The 17,481-nt window shown below is 44.0% G+C and overlaps 1 protein-coding gene across 11 annotated transcripts in view; it reads right to left on the bottom strand.

Annotated features, from left to right (window-relative positions):
* Positions 1-2,813, bottom strand: part of ssbp4 (single stranded DNA binding protein 4) — a gene marked incomplete at its 3' end in the record, with an annotated part of 87,750 nt that extends 84,937 nt beyond the window's left edge. For all 11 annotated transcript variants that reach the window (XM_079220624.1, XM_079220621.1, XM_079220625.1 and 8 more), the window contains exon 1: positions 2,685-2,813. In XM_079220624.1, the coding sequence (XP_079076750.1) occupies positions 2,685-2,740 (56 nt within the window). In that variant the 5' untranslated portion in view covers positions 2,741-2,813. The remainder of the gene's footprint in view (positions 1-2,684) is intronic.
* Positions 2,814-17,481: the final 14,668 nt, after the last annotated feature.

Here is a 17,481-nt window from a genome sequence, read left to right as displayed (position 1 = left end):
ATGTGTATGACAGATTTGAGAATAACGGCATTGCAGGAAATACACAGCAGCACACCTCCCCTCATGCAACTTCTTCCTTGTAGCAACTCACATGTCCTGCACACACCTTTGTGTTGTCACACTGCTCTGGACACATTACATTTCTCTCCAGTCTCTACTAAGGAGAATAATGATCTAAAACCAGCACACATTCATACATTACTGGGTCAAAAACATCCTGTGGAACATAAGGAAAACTATTTTCTCTCTTGTATTTCGAACATACAAGCTGACCAAAACTTATTCCACCGCACTTTATGAAGCCAACGTGGATCATTTATTATTAATGCGTAGTATATTTAGTGTAGTGTATGACTTGATAATCAATCCTCTTAGCAAGAGCTGCGGCTGTGATACTTGTGTCCTCCCTTATGAGTGAGTCCAGCCGGGGCGCCCTCTTTTTAGTATCTGAATATGTAAAGGTCCATATGAATATGTAAATGTGAATATGAGCTAATTCAGTGATGCATTGAGGCAGCTGTTGTGAGCTCCACATTTACAAGGAAACATGTGTTGGCCCTGCGGGGCAGGTTAGGGTGACAAGACAGGTGAGGGGAGAGGGCAAGCGTCATCCATTATGTGTGGACAATACCTATAGGCCTGTGACGTGCGGCGGCAAACCCACACGCTTAAATACGAGATATACTGTGGAGTTTCTGATGTATGAACTACATGCAAACACACAACAAGAGTTGTGTTATTCACATGCAGCCTCAAAAACAGACGCATTCATCATTTCCAGCACCCAACAGACGATTTCTTATAGGTTAAATTATTAATCCTCCTCCTACACTTTCATTTGAAATACATGCTGCCTCTGCACTGATTTCTCTCCCAATAACACATGGAACATAATACACACTCCCTGAACAAGCAACTAGAAGCTGTCTATATTTAACAAAAACACACAGCATTTAAATGATCCACTGCTTTCAATGAGTTGTAAAAAAAAAAAAAAAAAAAAAAAGTAAGGAAGGAAGGAGGCAACACCACACAAACAGGTGTAGAAGCAGGCCAGCGTCTGCTGATGGTTCATATGCAATATTAAAGCATCATATCAGTTCAAAGGTCACTCTGCCTGCTGTTCATCAAACCACATGGGACTGTTTTCATTTAGGATCCACTCCGCACAGACACAAACACACATGGAGCTGCTCAATTTTCCAATAATCGGATGTGAATTCAGAGTGAAATTAAACGCTGGTGGCACCAGAAGTGTGCAAAGTCGTATTCGAGGAAGCTTACACTAAGCACACTAGCGAGGCCACATCTCTAGGAAGCTTAATCAATTGAATGTGACACAGCAATGCATCAAAAAATACAAGAGAGTCTCTAAAGAAATTTTGTTTCTATTACAGATGGATGAGGTGCTTGTGGATCTGCACAGCCTCTCAGGACCTGACTGTGTTTTTGGATTACAATTGCATCTCAGCAGGGATGCCTGCTCACTCCTCTAACCCCAGACTGTTGAGTGCTTAAAAATAGCAAACGGTGATAGAGGGCTACACCGGTCTAAAGCGCGGGGATGCAAAGAAGGTCCAAATCTGTGAATGGCCCCATGCAGGAATATAGGGAGGCATGCGTCGAAATAAAGAGCAGAGCAGCTTCAGCCAAGGGACAGTGACAGTTAAAAAGTTACATTGGCTTTTACATCTTTTAACCAGTAGTCCGTGCACTAGTAAATGTCTTTTTTTTTGTGAGGGGGGAAAAAAATGAATATTTAACACAAAATCTAACAAAAAGCATGATGGAGTTTCACCACATAGATTTATTCAATTTTTTTTTTACAATATTTCCACATACATGAATAATAACGTGCGGTACTACAACCACCGACTTGTGATAGAAGTCTGTAACGTTAACAGCTCGGTGCTCGTGGCAGCATGTCTCTTTCCCCTTCGCGTGAGCAGCCGATGCTTTAAAAAAAAAAAAAGAAAGAAAAAAAAAAGTTTAGCACCGCTGTCTGGCTGCTGAACGGGACCAAACTTTTCCCTTCATCGCCAGGTTTGATTGCGCCCCGGCGGCGTCACGCCTGGAGGCACACGGCAAACAGCCCGAGCGAGCTGCCCGTTTCTATTTCTAAAACACCAAATAATGCAACCGCCCGGCAGCTTCATACCTCTGAAAGTTTACGAGAGGACGAGCGAGCGCAGGGACCAGCACATCCAGCCCGACAGACACATGTTTTACAATGAAATAAAACACACAGACACAGAAAGAAAGACAGAAAAACAGAAAGACAGAAAGAAAGAAAAACGCGCTTCATCTTCTTCCTTCCAATGCTGCATAAGCTCTTTTGTATCGCAACATTAAATAACATTGTTGCTGCCCCGAAATATGTTACACCACGTTGACGCACGGACGCACAAATATTAGTAAATATCCCGTGCATACAAAAAACCAACAACAACAAGAAAAACGCGAAAGTGCAAACAAGAGGTAAAAACGAAGGACCAGTAAAGTTTAAGAGATGCCGCTCTGAGGTGGTCGCAGGAGGATAACCCCGCGCGCAGGAGCGCACTTTGGTACCGTACGCTGCTTTTAAATTACACTACCTAGTTTAGAAAGTTGGTCTCCTCTCCAATGCCCCCCTCGCCCGCCGATAAGCAGGTAAAGTCCTCACGTATAGCGCGTAATTCACTTACTTTTCTCTCGCTTGGCTATCGGAAGGGACGACAGCTCCTTTACCTTTGGCGTACATGCTGGATTCTGTTTTAAGACTTTTGCCCCACTCAACACCTGTCAAAGAAAGCAGCCAGGAAAACGCTCCATCTCCATAGCTACCCCTTTAGTGTTTTTCCTCCCCCCCCCCCCCCCCTTTCTCCCTCCCCCCAACTTCTCCTCCTCCTCCCCCTCCTCCTCCTCCTCCCTCCTCCTTCTCTCTCCTCTCCCTCCCTCCCTCCCTCTCTTTCTTTTTTTTTTTTTTTTTTACATCTCCAACATTGGCCACAAATCAGGCACAGTTTCTATTGGGGGGACTTGAAACCGTCCTGGTGGATTTTTTTTCCCCTCCTCAGCCGCTGTTCCGCAGACCTGCTGCTCCTCCCTCCGTTGTGCACGCGGTGGGGGCTCCTTAAAGGGAAACACACACTTTTTGTTTACTGACCTCAGAAACATGAGGAGAGAAGGGGGGAAGATGGGGAAAGGCATGCCGGGTACAGGTCTCTGCTCTAAACGGCTACAGCCAGCTCTTTTTGGGAGGCTGGCAACAGTCCTAATGTTTTCCCCCCTAAAAAGACATTCCAGGACTCCAGCTCCAATTTGTTTTTTGACTTTGACCCACACCAATGAGGACACTACTGTCATTTTTTAACATGTTTGAACACACGCTTTTTGGAAAGAATTATTTCCCATTTTGTGATTGTTGTCATGACCCCGAACAAAGTGCTATTTTTTAGTTGTTAGGGCTGTACCGATAGTCATTCATGACATTGACATTCAAGGTTCAAGGTTTTTATTTTGCCATTTGTGCCTAGATCAACAGTCCAGATCTTTTGTGCAGGGCTCTCTGGGTCAACAGTTTTGGAAATAAAAACACACTATAATAAGAAAGAGAAAAAATATAAAATACGAAAACACTATACACACGGTAGTAAATGTACAAAAGGTGGTCGTATGTACAAGAAAGGTATTAGATACAGTTTACTTTTTTTTTTTTTTATTACAGTAATAAATAGGCTAGTCCTGAGTGCAGTTTGGATTGTGAAAAGAAGGGGAAAAAATCTGAATCCTCACGCGAATGCTGCGCTACGGTTTAAACTGTATTTCTGCACAGTTGCAGATAAGATAAAGATTAGGCTACACTAATGTTATTGGGATTATACTATTTATCGAATTATATTCCAGTGGTGGCAGCATAGGATCGTTGAATTGTTGTTGATTGAACATAATATTCTGTTTCAAACCATATTTGTTGACATTCACCGTTTTAAAAACTGCATTTCCACTGCTTTCGCGCAATGATAAGTTACATTTATTAAAAGAGGTTGATTTAAATTGAGGTAGGCAGACATTCAAATCTTAATTTGAAATCTGGTAAGAAGGGTTAGGGACATTCGGTACAACCGTATACCAAAAAACCCACCAGAGCAGTGGCGAAGTGCGGCCTGTAGCGAGGTGCTACGCAAACAAACGGCGGCCGCTCTGAGCTCAGAAAAGCTGCGGACGAAAAGAATCTGCGGCGAATCGCGGCCCGAGAGTATCTGCAGCCAATCAGAGAACTGCGACCCGTGTGACAGGTTGACCTGTGCTACAAAGAATGTCTTCCTGCCTGAAATGCATGCGCATGCCTCCTGGCCGTAGCAAAATGTAATAAGCGCGGCGCAGCGGCACTTTGACGCTGCCTGCTATGTTTTCGGCATTAGAGTCGCCTTTGGCCCCGAGAAATCCTCAGCTGGTGTCTGAAGAATATTTAGTTTGAAGGAATAATGAGTTCTCCTTAGGATAGTGTGGTTCAAGGATTATTACCAACTCAAGTGCTTGTCTGGAAAGACAGATAAACAAAGGCAGCAGTTCCAATCCAATCTTTTAATATTGCATAGTTCAACTGGTTTACCTGACAATTTAAGAAAAAGGAAAAGATGTTAATCCAGGGATTGTAATTCCCAATTTTAATGACTAATAATCCAACAAAGGCAATTCAACCTGAATGAAGATTGGCATTAATCTGGGGTTTTGCAGAATTGTCAAATATCAATGTTGTTGAGCAATACATTTATATTTGCTGTTGAACAGATGCTATAAACCTCCGACCGTGTGCAGAGGGTTCATGAGTTTGACTGACAGCTCATCCTGAGACCTTTAAAACTGACCGGGAACTCCAGTTCTTTTGTCTCCTTTTTGTGTCGTCTCTTCAGGAATCGTAGAGACAAAGCAATTAAGCGGCGCTGCCCAGTAAAATATACATCTATTTGTGTGCACTCACGCTTTTGAAGTAACTTTTAAATCCAGTCACGGCACCATTAAAACCAGTGGCGTGCAGTCTGAACGCACCTTTCTGATCCGTTGAACCACTGTTCTAAATTAGCATGCATTGAACAGTAGCCTTTCCTATACCACTGGATTCAGTGTGGTATTGTCTGATGGGGACACATTTCCCAACACAGGGACGATCAGTTTGGGACCCGTTTACCACAAACCCGGTGAACCAAGACGTCCCTTTCACAGGACATGTGGGGCGGTGAGTCGTGTAGTTTTCGACTCACGGGTCCCTTCATCAAGCTACCCATTGTACACACTTGACTCAGACCCTGATCTTGATGTGGGTCATCAATACAGGTCATCAGGCACAGGCACACAAAAAACAAAGTTCACCAACTCTTGACACATGCTTAAAGTAAAAGGAGCAAGGCACTTGAAATAGCTCAAGAACTGTTTACAGTCTGCATCACTGGTGTGAGTGCTGTCAAAAATGGTATGAGGAATGTGCCTCTGAAACCCTTATTGATTTTTGTTTATATCAGTGGGTGTTTGCCTGATGATAATCACTGACTGATGTCAAAGATTATGCACCTTTTCTTTCCACAATTATTTGACTCAAACTGAGAGATAATCTTGATATTAGTCCGGTCAGAGTACAACCAACCACACAAACAGCTCTGAGGTTTACTTCACTCACTCTGCTTTCTGAGCAGCAAAGTACGTGATCTTTTGTTATTCACATTATTAAAATCTTTTTTTTTTCTAAAAGAACAGTTTTGATGTGGATCCAGAGGCGATGAGTTAACCAAGGGCGTTCTTGGTTAACAAGAGGGAGGCTTAAGCAGCAGTCTCCAGTGCCAAGTCATATACTCACAGTTCTGCAAAGAGAGTCAGAGCACAGCTTCTACTGTACATCTCACGTCTCACACAGGGCCCCATCCTGATGAGATCTTTAGCTGATTGTTAGCTAAAAGGGGATTGGTTATTATTATTCATTCCAACTCTGACACCCCGATGACCCGAGGGCAACCCACTTTCCCTGGCACTCTTACACCTCCGACTCCAATTACAAAGCAGCTGTAGAAAGGTGGCACCCTGGTTGTTTCATATCACCCAATGTGCTGTATAATAGCGTCTATGATTAGCTACGAGATCCTTAAAGTGAGACAAGTTTATGGTGTTTGTCAACCCGGCCTAAAGGCAGGACGTGCTTGTGATCTTTAACTTTTAATATCCTATAGCATGCTCCCTTATCAGGCCAGTTTACTGCTCACAGAGATCAGTGTTTGATACAGAGCTGGCTACAGGAAGCAGATCTGAAGAACACAAGTGTTGAGGTGGTTAATAGCTACACAATGAATTATTTTGTGTTTTATATTTGTAATTTAAGGGGTTCTCCAAATTTTTCATAAAGTTGGGGATCTCACAAGAGAAAAAAGATGAACATCTAAACAGCAGGGATATTTTAAATTGACTCCAGAGCATTGGGCAAGCTACAATAACCTACATCCTACATTTCCCATAATGTAAAGCATATTTCATTACAATCCATACAGTTCCAGTTTGAAATCTAGGCTCTCTGTTAAAAGACATTTAGCCTCAACGCCAAGCCGAGACAATCAAAGAAGACATTTATTAAACCAAAGAAGACATTTTAACCAAAAAGTACTTCAACTTCTTGTGATTTGTTCTAAAGTTGAATTTGTATTGATAAGTATATATAAACAACTTGATTAATTTAATGTAAAAAACATTGTAAAAGTAAAATTTACAACCAAAAGATGTTTTATGTATATAATGCATTTTTTTTCTTCAATTTTTTTGACAGTTTGTAATTAGATAATAGTCGCTAATGCTCCTTCTGGTTGCAATTTGTAATTAAAAAGGTGAAGAAGCGTTAAAATCTGCATATCCGGTGGGTGATAACAGCCATGCTTGATGTGAGACAACTCGGTCCTGTTGACATTCTTGCACTAAGCAAGTAAGTACATAAAGTGTACACAGTGTACGACATGGAAGTGGAAACGGAAGTATCCAGATCAAGAAAAAGCAGTGTGCTTAAATAAAAGAGTTAGACAACATCGCAGCAGCAAAGATAAGTTGTCATGACTTGTCACAATGACCAATAAAGATACTTCAAATTATACCTTTCAGACTGGCTTAATGACACATGGCTTTGGTGAAAAATAAAAACTGCTAATTCATAATACATGTTTGACGTCAAAAGCTTCGGGTAATAATAGTGCTGATTTGTAATAACTGCAATTTCAAGTAATAGAGACCACGCCTTGCAGCAGTATATTTTTTTACTGATATCACTTAGGATAACAAAGGAATTAATGTGAGATATATAAAAGAAAACCATGATTACATATCCTTTCTTTGGCAACCCATAACTATTTGGGGAGGAACCCAGAGGTAAGCGAGTGCTGTTTTTTTCCTGCTTCTCTCTCTGTCATTTTCTCTTTTGGGTGGCCTTTCTTTCACTCAGGCAAGCAATGTAGTTGTTGCAAAGCCGGGAACCACTAAGCCATCTCTGGCCACATTTCTTTACACTGAATTGTGCGTTAAACTCTTGTTGCCCTGTTGCCGTCTGAAGAGTGCAGTCCTTCCCCATTAAAGACTGCCATGTTATGCAATAGCTCCAGCAGTGAGGGTCCGCGTTGGGCGTGCAGGCATCCAGTACCCCTGCTAGTCTCTGCTCCGCTCCGCCCCGACGGCGGGCCTGCATGGGAAGGAAAAACACAATAAGTTGCAGACCAGACCAACAGAGGAATTCCCTCAGCCCCTGCCTTTGTGGGGCCAAATTGTAATTAATCACAGGTTGAATAATTCAGCGCCGAGCGAATGGATGCCTTTCTCAGCCCATTTCTCGGCACCTGCCTCAGGAGGCGTCCCAAGAGCCTGCATGTGTGTGTGTCGGTTATGTTTGTGTGTGTGTGTGTGTGTGTGTGTGTGTGTGTGTGTGTGTGTGTGTGTGTGCATGTGTGTATGTATATGTAGGAGCTCTTCCAGGGCCAGTAAAAAGAGAATCACACAAGCCAGAAACAACCAAACACAAGACAGCAACGAAACCTCCGCCCTACAATCCCTATGACTCAGCCTTGACTCGCTGTGGCCCCTTGATCCGCCTCTTTTCTTCTTCTTCTTCACTCGCAGTCCATCTCTCCTCCTCCTCTTCCTCCTCCTCCTCCTCCTTGACATCTTGACTTAGAAAGGATAAATGGCACTTTAAAATGCATTATGGAGAATTCTTGAATCTCTCTTTATGTCAGTGATTGGGTCAACAGGTTGGAGGAAGCTTATCTGTTTGCTTGGAACAGAGAGTGGGAGACAGTCGGGGATAATGCTCATGTGGCAAAATCATTCATGCTAATCCTGTGAATTTCACACAGGAAACTGCAACAGGACGTCGCTCTATAGTTCCATCAGCCGGCATTAACGTGAAACGTACATCCTTGGCTGCCTTTCGGTCACTTAATTGAAATCATGCTTCCACAAACACACAGGTCTTGTTTTGTTGCTTGGTTTGAATAATGCTCAGCTTAAGGTGTTTACTTTGTCATTGCAAAAAAGTACACATCTCAGCAAAGACCAAATATAACACTAAGCATGTAGGAAATTGTATACAGCAGTAAATAAAATGTGAAAAAATCCATCTGCACAACACAGCCTTGATAAACATCTAATGCTGCTGAAACATTTTTGAGGCTCTAAGCCCCCTGCTTACATAACTTCAAGCACTCTGTTATCCCAAAAATGAGCCTGTCTGTCTTCTATTGTGTCTGTCTGCGTGCCTACCTACCAGCTGTTATGTTTGTCCGCCTGCCTTCCTGTCTGTTTGTCTGTTTTGATTTACGTCATTCCACTTGGTCACCAAGTATGTCTGTGCCAACCCCTCGCTTTCCTTCATCCATCTGACACCCAGCGGCTCCTGCGGGCCTCTGCTGCGATGAAGAAAGGCCGTGCTCTTCAGCGCTGCCATAATTAGAGACAAAGAAAGAAAGAAAGCTTTGGCACTCGTTGCTTTTGAGCGCCTCCTCTGCAGATACAGGTTGCAGCCACACATGAAAGCAACAATAAAAAAATAAAAAATCTCCTATATCTTTCTTTCCGCGTCGCCTCGTAAAAATGTTCAAAGTCATTGCAAACTTTAAAAACACTGTTCCACATATTGCAGTTGACAACACAAACACCTTAATGGGTAAAAGAGATCTGTGTTACATTTTCTCCTTTTTCTTTTCAACTTGTTTGTGCAGTTACTTCAGATTTAGCAGCTGATGAAGCCACTTTACCATCAATCCAACCCCTTGAACCCAAGAGCGATGAGGTCTTAATAAGCAGGCGTTCACATTGAAAACACCACTGCATAAAAAAGACTCAAACATGCAAGGTGCTGGTTGGGTAATGTTGTTTCCAACCTTAGCTCCCACAAATATATGTGGCCATACAACTAAACTGCATTATCAATCATGTTTCGAGGAAAACGTGTTTTTCTCCTGGATTACGATCGCAGTTTTGAACGCGTGGTCAACGTCAACGTGACTAAATTTATTAAAATATCATGGATTAACTTGAATAAATACATTTGTCTCGTATCTTCAATTGCGAAAGTGACATTAAACGTTCAACATAGCGTTAATATACTGTAAGTCATCGTTGACTTTTCATTTCACAGTGGACACAGACAGACGTCTCCTGAGTGTTTGATTCGAAAAAACTATTTGTGACACGTCAAAAGCAAACGTAATGAGTACAAAGTCTTTTAAAAGTGCAGCCGCTTCAAAAACACCTTGACAAAAAACGCGCATGTGTGATTGGCCCCTTAAGGCTCGTCATCCATCGTGCAAGTTTGGTCCGTCGCAGACAAAAATTTACGTCGGAGAGAAACAAATCTTTGGTCGTAGCAGCCAGATTGAGCTGCGAGAAACGGTGAGAGAGATCTCTCCCAATATGACAACTTTTACAATACACTTCTGCCAACAAATAATGAGACAAAATGTTGCAGAGTACACGGGCCAACGTGTTAGCGTAAGCGCCATTCTTGAATTGAAGTAAAAAACAAAACATGAGGGATCACACGACGAGTCCATGACGTGTCTCTGCTTGCAAAATCTGACACGCCTCAAAATCGAATGGTTCAACACAGATTTCCACAAGCGGTTGATTTGACCCGTCTTCAGAGTGTCACATGCAATGCACCTTTAAGATCGCCGTTATCGCACAGTGTGTGCAGGCCGTGACGCACGTTACATAAAGACGTTACATAAAGACATACTGAAGACTGAATTGTGGTGGTGCAGATTGAAATGTGAAAAAAATAAATAAAAATTGGTCCGATGAGGTGCGGTCAGAGAGAGCAGCATGTGTCTTCTTCCTTCACATGTATTCTCTACACCACGATTAATTTGTCCCTGCACCTTTAAGAACGAGTAGAAGAGAGGGAAAGGGGGTGAGAGAGAATGGAGAGTGCAGTGGCAGAGAAAGAGAGAGAGGGAAGGAGAGAAAGAGAGAGGGAGGCGGTGGTGATGTTCTCATGTGTTTTCTTTCTGTGGGAAGTGGCACAGCCCCACCGCAGCATAAACACACACATGCATGAACACACGCCTGCCTCCCTGCCCACACACACACACACACACACACACACACACACACACACACACACACACACACACACACACGCATGCACGCACGCACGCACACAGGAAGGCAACACATTTTTCTACGTGTGAGTGAGGGTCCCTATCCTCACACAGTCGGGGAAGAGAGAGCCATGTTGACGACCATATTCCACAGCTGTGATCCCATCGTACTCTGCAGACATGGAAGAGGGAGGAAGGGACGGCGTAGAGAGGAAGGAGGAGGGGTTACTCGCGGTTACTTGCGTGGTGGAGAGGGGGAAAGAACAAGAGGATTTTCTGAGTAAAAGTTTTGTATTTTAGAGAGAGAAAGACCCCAGATGAGCCACTGCAGTGAGAAAGTATTGGTATTGGTATCACCAGAGGAATTTCCTTTGTGACTTCACATCACAGATAGAACACAGACACAAACATGGCTGTAATGTCTCCACCAGTAGATCCCCTTTATTTCTGGGTGATAACTGTGAGGAGGAATTGCTCTGTGTTTTTCCAATGCGGCTTCCTGCTTAGATGGGAACCACAAACAGCTCGGCCCAACCCCGACAGAGCCGCTCTGAAACATGTGGTCACATCCTATGCATGCTCACTCTCTGCTTCCGTTATCCATTACCCACCATGCTCCACTCCGCCATCCCTCTATTTCCCCACCACCACAATATATTGGCTTTGCCTTCCTCCGACATAGAATCAAATTACCATGGCGGCGCTGAGGAAGACGACGTGCTACACTCAGCCCCGGAGTGAATGAGAAGTGAGAGTGGCAGCTAGCTGTTTTCTGTAACAGGCTTTGTGGTACTCCGATCCCCTAAGCTGGACCCGAAAGAGCCATGGCGAACCGCAAGACACAGTCAGATAAGGGCCGAGCCGGCGGTTCGCAGAGGAACACGTGCCGCCTGCGACTGGCAGGCAGGCGGTGAAATTGCATCATCAGCGTGAAGGCAGCCACCACGCCAAAAACACGCCTCGGCGGAAACCGCGAAAAACATGACGTGCCAATCATTCCTCCTCCTCCTCTTCTACCATCCCCACTCTCCGTTTAGCAACCTCTTTCTATCTAATGCCACCCCTCATCCTCCCCCCTTGTCACCCCACCCCGAGCCCTGTCACATTTTTTTATTCTCCGTACCAAAACATGCACATGGGCACGCTTGCCAGCATGCGTGCCCACTCTAGCACGTGCACACATTCTGCATCACAGTTTGTCTCTGCTGCATGTCTCCCACGCGTCCTCGTACACCACTGCCAGGCGGCATGGAGCACTGTGACCTCCCACTGCCCCGAGGGCCTCTGTGTATGCATGAAAGTGTGTGTGTGTGTGTGTTGCAAGGGGGGGTTTTAGGCAGACGGGTAATGGGGGTTGTCACACCAGGGAGTCAGGGAGAGGCGGTTGTCTGCTCCTCTGCACCCTACAAGAGAGAACTGGTGCCATTGTGAACATCATTCACTCCCCGAGCTTCACAACAGAAGCCTTGAGTGATGAAACTACCAATCACACGGGGAAGAAAACCAAACCTGCAACTTTTACAGCCATTAAGTATTTCCCTTTCATCACTATGAGTCAACGCATACACTTGAAAATAAAACATTACAAATCAATTTCGGCAAGTACCAAGTTGTACGATTGGTATTTATATATATATATATATTTAAAAAGAAATCAGTGACGGGTTGATGGAGACAATGGAGTGAGACTAATGTGTTGTCAGCCGCGTTTTGTTCCAGCGGACTTGTCAGCTGCTTGTACATTTGACTAAGTTGGCTAAATTGCGTGTGATGCAAAGACGAGGTCACCGAGGGGACAGTCGCTGACACGATAGCTGAAGGGGTGTGTCAGGCGGGGTGGGATGCGCGTAACGGTGGGCAGGGCAGACTGGATTGTGATCAGTGTATGGAGGAGGGTGGGTCGGGGGGCTCAATAATATGAGTAATGCCACACAGAAAGTAAACAGCCATTCTGCACGTTCCTAACACCTACAGCAGCTGACTGGCAGACAGAGATGGTGGCAGGGAGGGAGGGGGAGAGACAGAAACAAACACAGAGAGGAAAATCAGGAGACACTTCTGTATGAAGTTTGCTTAATTTTTTAAGCTCCCAAAATAGCCACAGTGGGATGATGAATTTAGAGCTGCTTGTGTTGTCAGGAGAGAGTAGGATGCAGGTATTGTTTGGTTGTCTTCTCCTCCCTCCTCCCCCTTCTCCTTGCACTTACACATCTCGATAGATAGACCCACGGGAGCTCGTCTCCTGCATGAACCCTGCTCTTGCTTTAAATTGCACTGTAGAAAAATGTGTATCTTGAAGTCCATAAGCAGGCAGCGGGGACGGCACGCTGAAGCTTTTGTCTCAGTGTGTGCCACTGTGAAAAGTAAAATCAAAACCGAGCCAACGCCATGGGATGCCTGGGGAATGCCACCGCAGGCTTCACACCGAGGTGGAGGCTCGGCAAGATGCTCGCCGGGGCTCTTTGGCTTGTATGAGAAAAGTCTCCGGGTAGGTGTGTGCATGTTTGTGTGTGTGTGTGTGTGTTGTGGTATATTGGATCGAGTGTGTGTGTGTGTGTGTGTGTGTGTGTGTGTGTGTGTGTGTGTGTGTGTGTGTGTGTGTGTGTGTGTGTGTGTGTGTGTCAGGAATGTAGCATTGCTCCCTCTCCCTCTTTCCCCCCCCCCCCTCTACCTCAGCTCCACTCAAAGTGGCTCAAACTAAAAACGGGTGTTTTAAGAAGTAAGGAGGGATTTTGAGTTTTGCTGTGACTGTATTTCTGTGTGCGTGTGCGTGTTCTGCACGTGTGTTTGCGTGCTTTCGTACATGTGCTTATGTTACATGGAAAGGGGGTGTCAGCCTTGCCGAAAATGGGTTGACGTGACCTACATATCCATGTGGCTTCTTATTAGCATACACCCATATTTCATATAGACACACTTGTACACGGGCACACGTGCACACACACACAAACAGACACAGACACACACGCACACACACACTAAGCAGATAACGGAGACCTGTGTCATAAAAACAGCCAAGAAGAAGGCTATTTACATTATTTGCATAGTGTCCTTTGTTTGCCTTTAACCGTCTCAACACCAGAGCAGATGGCACTCTGACACACACACACACACACACACACACACACACACACACACACACACACACACACATAGACAAGTGTGAGGTAGTAGGGCATCATGAATGTGCGTGCAACCCTGTGGCCAACCATGTCTATCTTTAGGATTGCATGACAAACAATTTACAATATGAAGCTCACACTCCGGTGCACATGATCATACATGACTGACACATCAAAACTGATAAACACATGACACCACAGAGGGCAGAAGGTACATTTGAGGTTAAACAAATTGTATTTGTGATGTAAAAAGAAGAATTGAGGGGAGAAAACAAGAATGATTAGTCATTTGGTTAATGTTCTAAATTGATACTTGTCTGATCTACTTCTCTTCTAGCAACCTCGTCTCATGTAAATTAGGTTTATGTGCAACCGGAAATGTTTTCAAGGAAAAATAGTGACTGCCATCTTGACTTTGTTCACTCACATGCATTTTTTCTATTCTAGAAAGTGCAACAAATGAGGTTTAGGCTACAGATACACATGTGTTGGGATTTGGGTAAAATATTGACAAAGTCAGCGTTGATTCAACGCAGTAACCAGAATAAAATGTTGGCATTGTACTTTTCTGCAAAACACAGATACATTGAATCACAACATTTCTGGACCAAAACTACATTTCATATCAATATTTCCAGATTCTGGAAAATAAGTAGACATGTTTAGTCATTTTTGGCTGTCTCAGAACTGCATTATTTAATATGTTGCAGTTTAAGTAACAAAACTACTTGATTAGGTTTAGTTTGGGTTTATAATGGACGGTAATGACAAACTATTTGTGCTTTTTAGTTTGCAAAACGTGTTGATAATTGTGTGGGGAAACCCTGTGGCCAACAATTTTGACTTTCAGGGTTGCGAGTGCGACTGCAGTGAACACGACCACCATCACATATAGTAACTATTGTAACAGATTAAGATGGGATGTATGATATCATTAAGGCTATAGTCTAAGAGAAAGAAAAGGGAATTGAAAAAAAAAGAGAAAACCTCCAAACAACATTATTCACTATGGTTTGTGATTCACCAATGACAGCATCCTCTTGATAGGCTTTATTCATAAACCCTTTTTAACACACAATTGCAACACAACAGGAGACATTCAGAAATCTCTGAGCTCAGTTTTCCGTTTAACTGTTTCAGACCCCCGATCAGGAAGAGTCTCTCTCTCCCTCTTCTCTCATTCTTTCTCCACTGCTGTTTTCTGCTTTTCTCTCTCTCTTTTCCCTCTCTCTCTTCCTTCACCCTCTCATCCCACACTTCATCTCTTCATCTCTTCCTCTCTCCTATCTCTCTCTCTCTCTTTGCAGAGCAGCCATCCCGAGGACAACTATTAATCAGAGGCAGAAATGATAGATGTTTTGCTCACCAGCAATGCCATCTATTTTGCCTAAGTACAAACAGTGGATGTGCTGTGCATATTTATTTCAGGAAAAAAAAATGCGTGGCTCAAAAGAACACACATATTTGCACATTTACAAATGCATATACACACACACACACACACACACACACACACACACACACACACACACACACACACACACACACACACACACACACATCCTCTGTAAACAGCCCCCGCCACCGTGACGCAGAATCCAGACTTAAATATAACAGATTCAGCTCTCTGCATTTTTTGCTCCTCTGCTTGTGTTTAAGTGTCTGGATATTACCGTGTGTCAGGGCACCTTGCAGCTCCTCCAGCGCACTGATGATTAAGCAGCACAATGAACGCTGTGGTCATTGTTGGCAGAGGATCTCTTAAAAAGACTTTAACTAGAGGCACTTGTGAGTCAGAGGACTGTAACACTTGCGTATAAATAGTGCGCTCCAAAAGGGTTGAACCTATCGATATGAATCATTCACTGTCGGGAGCATCATGCAAATAAGCTGGTTTTTACTCGACATCCATCAGACACCCAAAAAAAGATGTGACCTACCAGAAATGTAGGACCAGTTATTGCTTTGCTCCACTCACTTGAGCTATTCTTATCTGTTTCCAACATCAATCAGACATGTCTTTAGCTCATCAAAAAAAGACGCAGTAAAAATAGTAGATTTTACATGAACTTGTGAAGTTGAGGATCCGAGCTACATCGCAGACCTCCCCCCATGCTATGAGCCTGTGCACAGCCTCAGATCACCAGGCAGGGCCCCCAGAAAGTGCAAGGTCACCACTTCTTTTTTTTTTTTTTTTTAAGTACCCCCAGACTTTGGTGTGACCTGCCAGAAGAACTTGCTGGCACAAGCAGTCTCACCTTTTAAATCACCTCTTAAAACCTATTTTTATAGACTTGTCACATAAAGACAGCTTATTATGCCACCACGGCAGGAGGCATGTACACATAGCCCCATTGCTTATAAAGAACCGGTTCATACAACATGTCACTCAACCCCCGTCAGAAGGGCGAAGTGTTTCTGAACAGCCACACTGGAAGGTGGGGTGAAAAGCCGGCCGTCATAGAGCGGGGGAGGACACGCTAAATACGGAGATGCTGGACCGTCTGACGTGCCGTTCTGCTGAAGCACACTGACCCCTTTAACGTGAGATTGGGATGTTGTTATAGCAGAGCCAAAAAACCTGTTCAGGAGGTGGTCGGAGCGGTTGGATGGGTCAACAAAGCGTGTGATTTCAACACTGGAGACGTTTGTTTGGATCCTGTTTCCAATCCAGTCGCCTGAATAAAATGTTTCATATCAAGATTTTCTAGATATGTGTGTTATAACCGCTCTTGGTTCTTTTGCCGTTTCCAAATTGTATTCTCAATGATGTTTAAGTATCGGCAACAAAACTACTTGGTTGGGTTTTGTAAAAGATCATTGTTTGGGTTCAAATAAGTACGTAACTTTTGGTTTCACACGGCACAAACGTACGCAGACTTTGATTAAATGGAGCTATGAGCTATGAACTCGTGGGGCACGCTCACATGCACAGACATGCACTAAAAGACTGCGTAAGTCGCTGCATGGCTGAGGGTGATGGTGACGGTGGCTTGGTGGATGGACGGGTCAAACATGTGACTATCACAAGGAGACCAGTGATGGAGTCCCATGTGTAATCAATAGCGACATACTTAGTTTAACCCAAACCATGATCTTTTCCAGAACCTAACCAAGTAGTTTTGTTGCCTAAACCTAAATGTAAATCATAATTCAGATTCAAAACATCAAAAGGGCCACGAACAGTTAAAACACTCGAACAGCGGTTCAGAAAATGTGTGGTTTGCACAATGTCAACGTTTCTTTCTGGAGAGTGGGTTTGGATCAGTGTTTGTGTGTGTCAGTTTGGCATGACAAATGAGGATTTAGTTGGAACAAAGAGGCGTATCCGAGCCACAGTGCTGGCGATGAGGGAGGCGCAGTCGTAGCTACAAGATACGCACGCCAGCGATTGGTCGAGACAACATGGCCCACTCCTGAAGAATGCTTCCTCCCTGGCTTCTTGCCAAACTGGCTGGCTGGATGACTAGCTGCCCGCCTGGGAATTAATTGAAGGGGCCTCTCCATGTGCAAGAATATGACACATGCTCTCTGTGTTGAGCAGTGTCAATTTACTGTTGGGGTGGGGGGATGGGCGGGGCGGGGGAGAAGCGTGATGGAGGGAAGAGGAAGATGATGGTTCATAATAGACTGAAAGTGAAGCACGGGGATTTGTTTATGGTGAGTCTATGGTTTTTTTTAAGGTTATGGTCCCACATGCATAATGTCAAGGTTCTTTTATTTAGTGTACCTGTAAACAAATAATTGGTGCATTATAT

The sequence above is a fragment of the Taurulus bubalis genome (assembly GCF_910589615.1).
Source record: "Taurulus bubalis genome assembly, chromosome: 7".
In the NCBI taxonomy this organism is placed as follows: domain Eukaryota; kingdom Metazoa; phylum Chordata; class Actinopteri; order Perciformes; family Cottidae; genus Taurulus; species Taurulus bubalis.
This window is presented reverse-complemented; position numbering and strand designations above follow the sequence as displayed.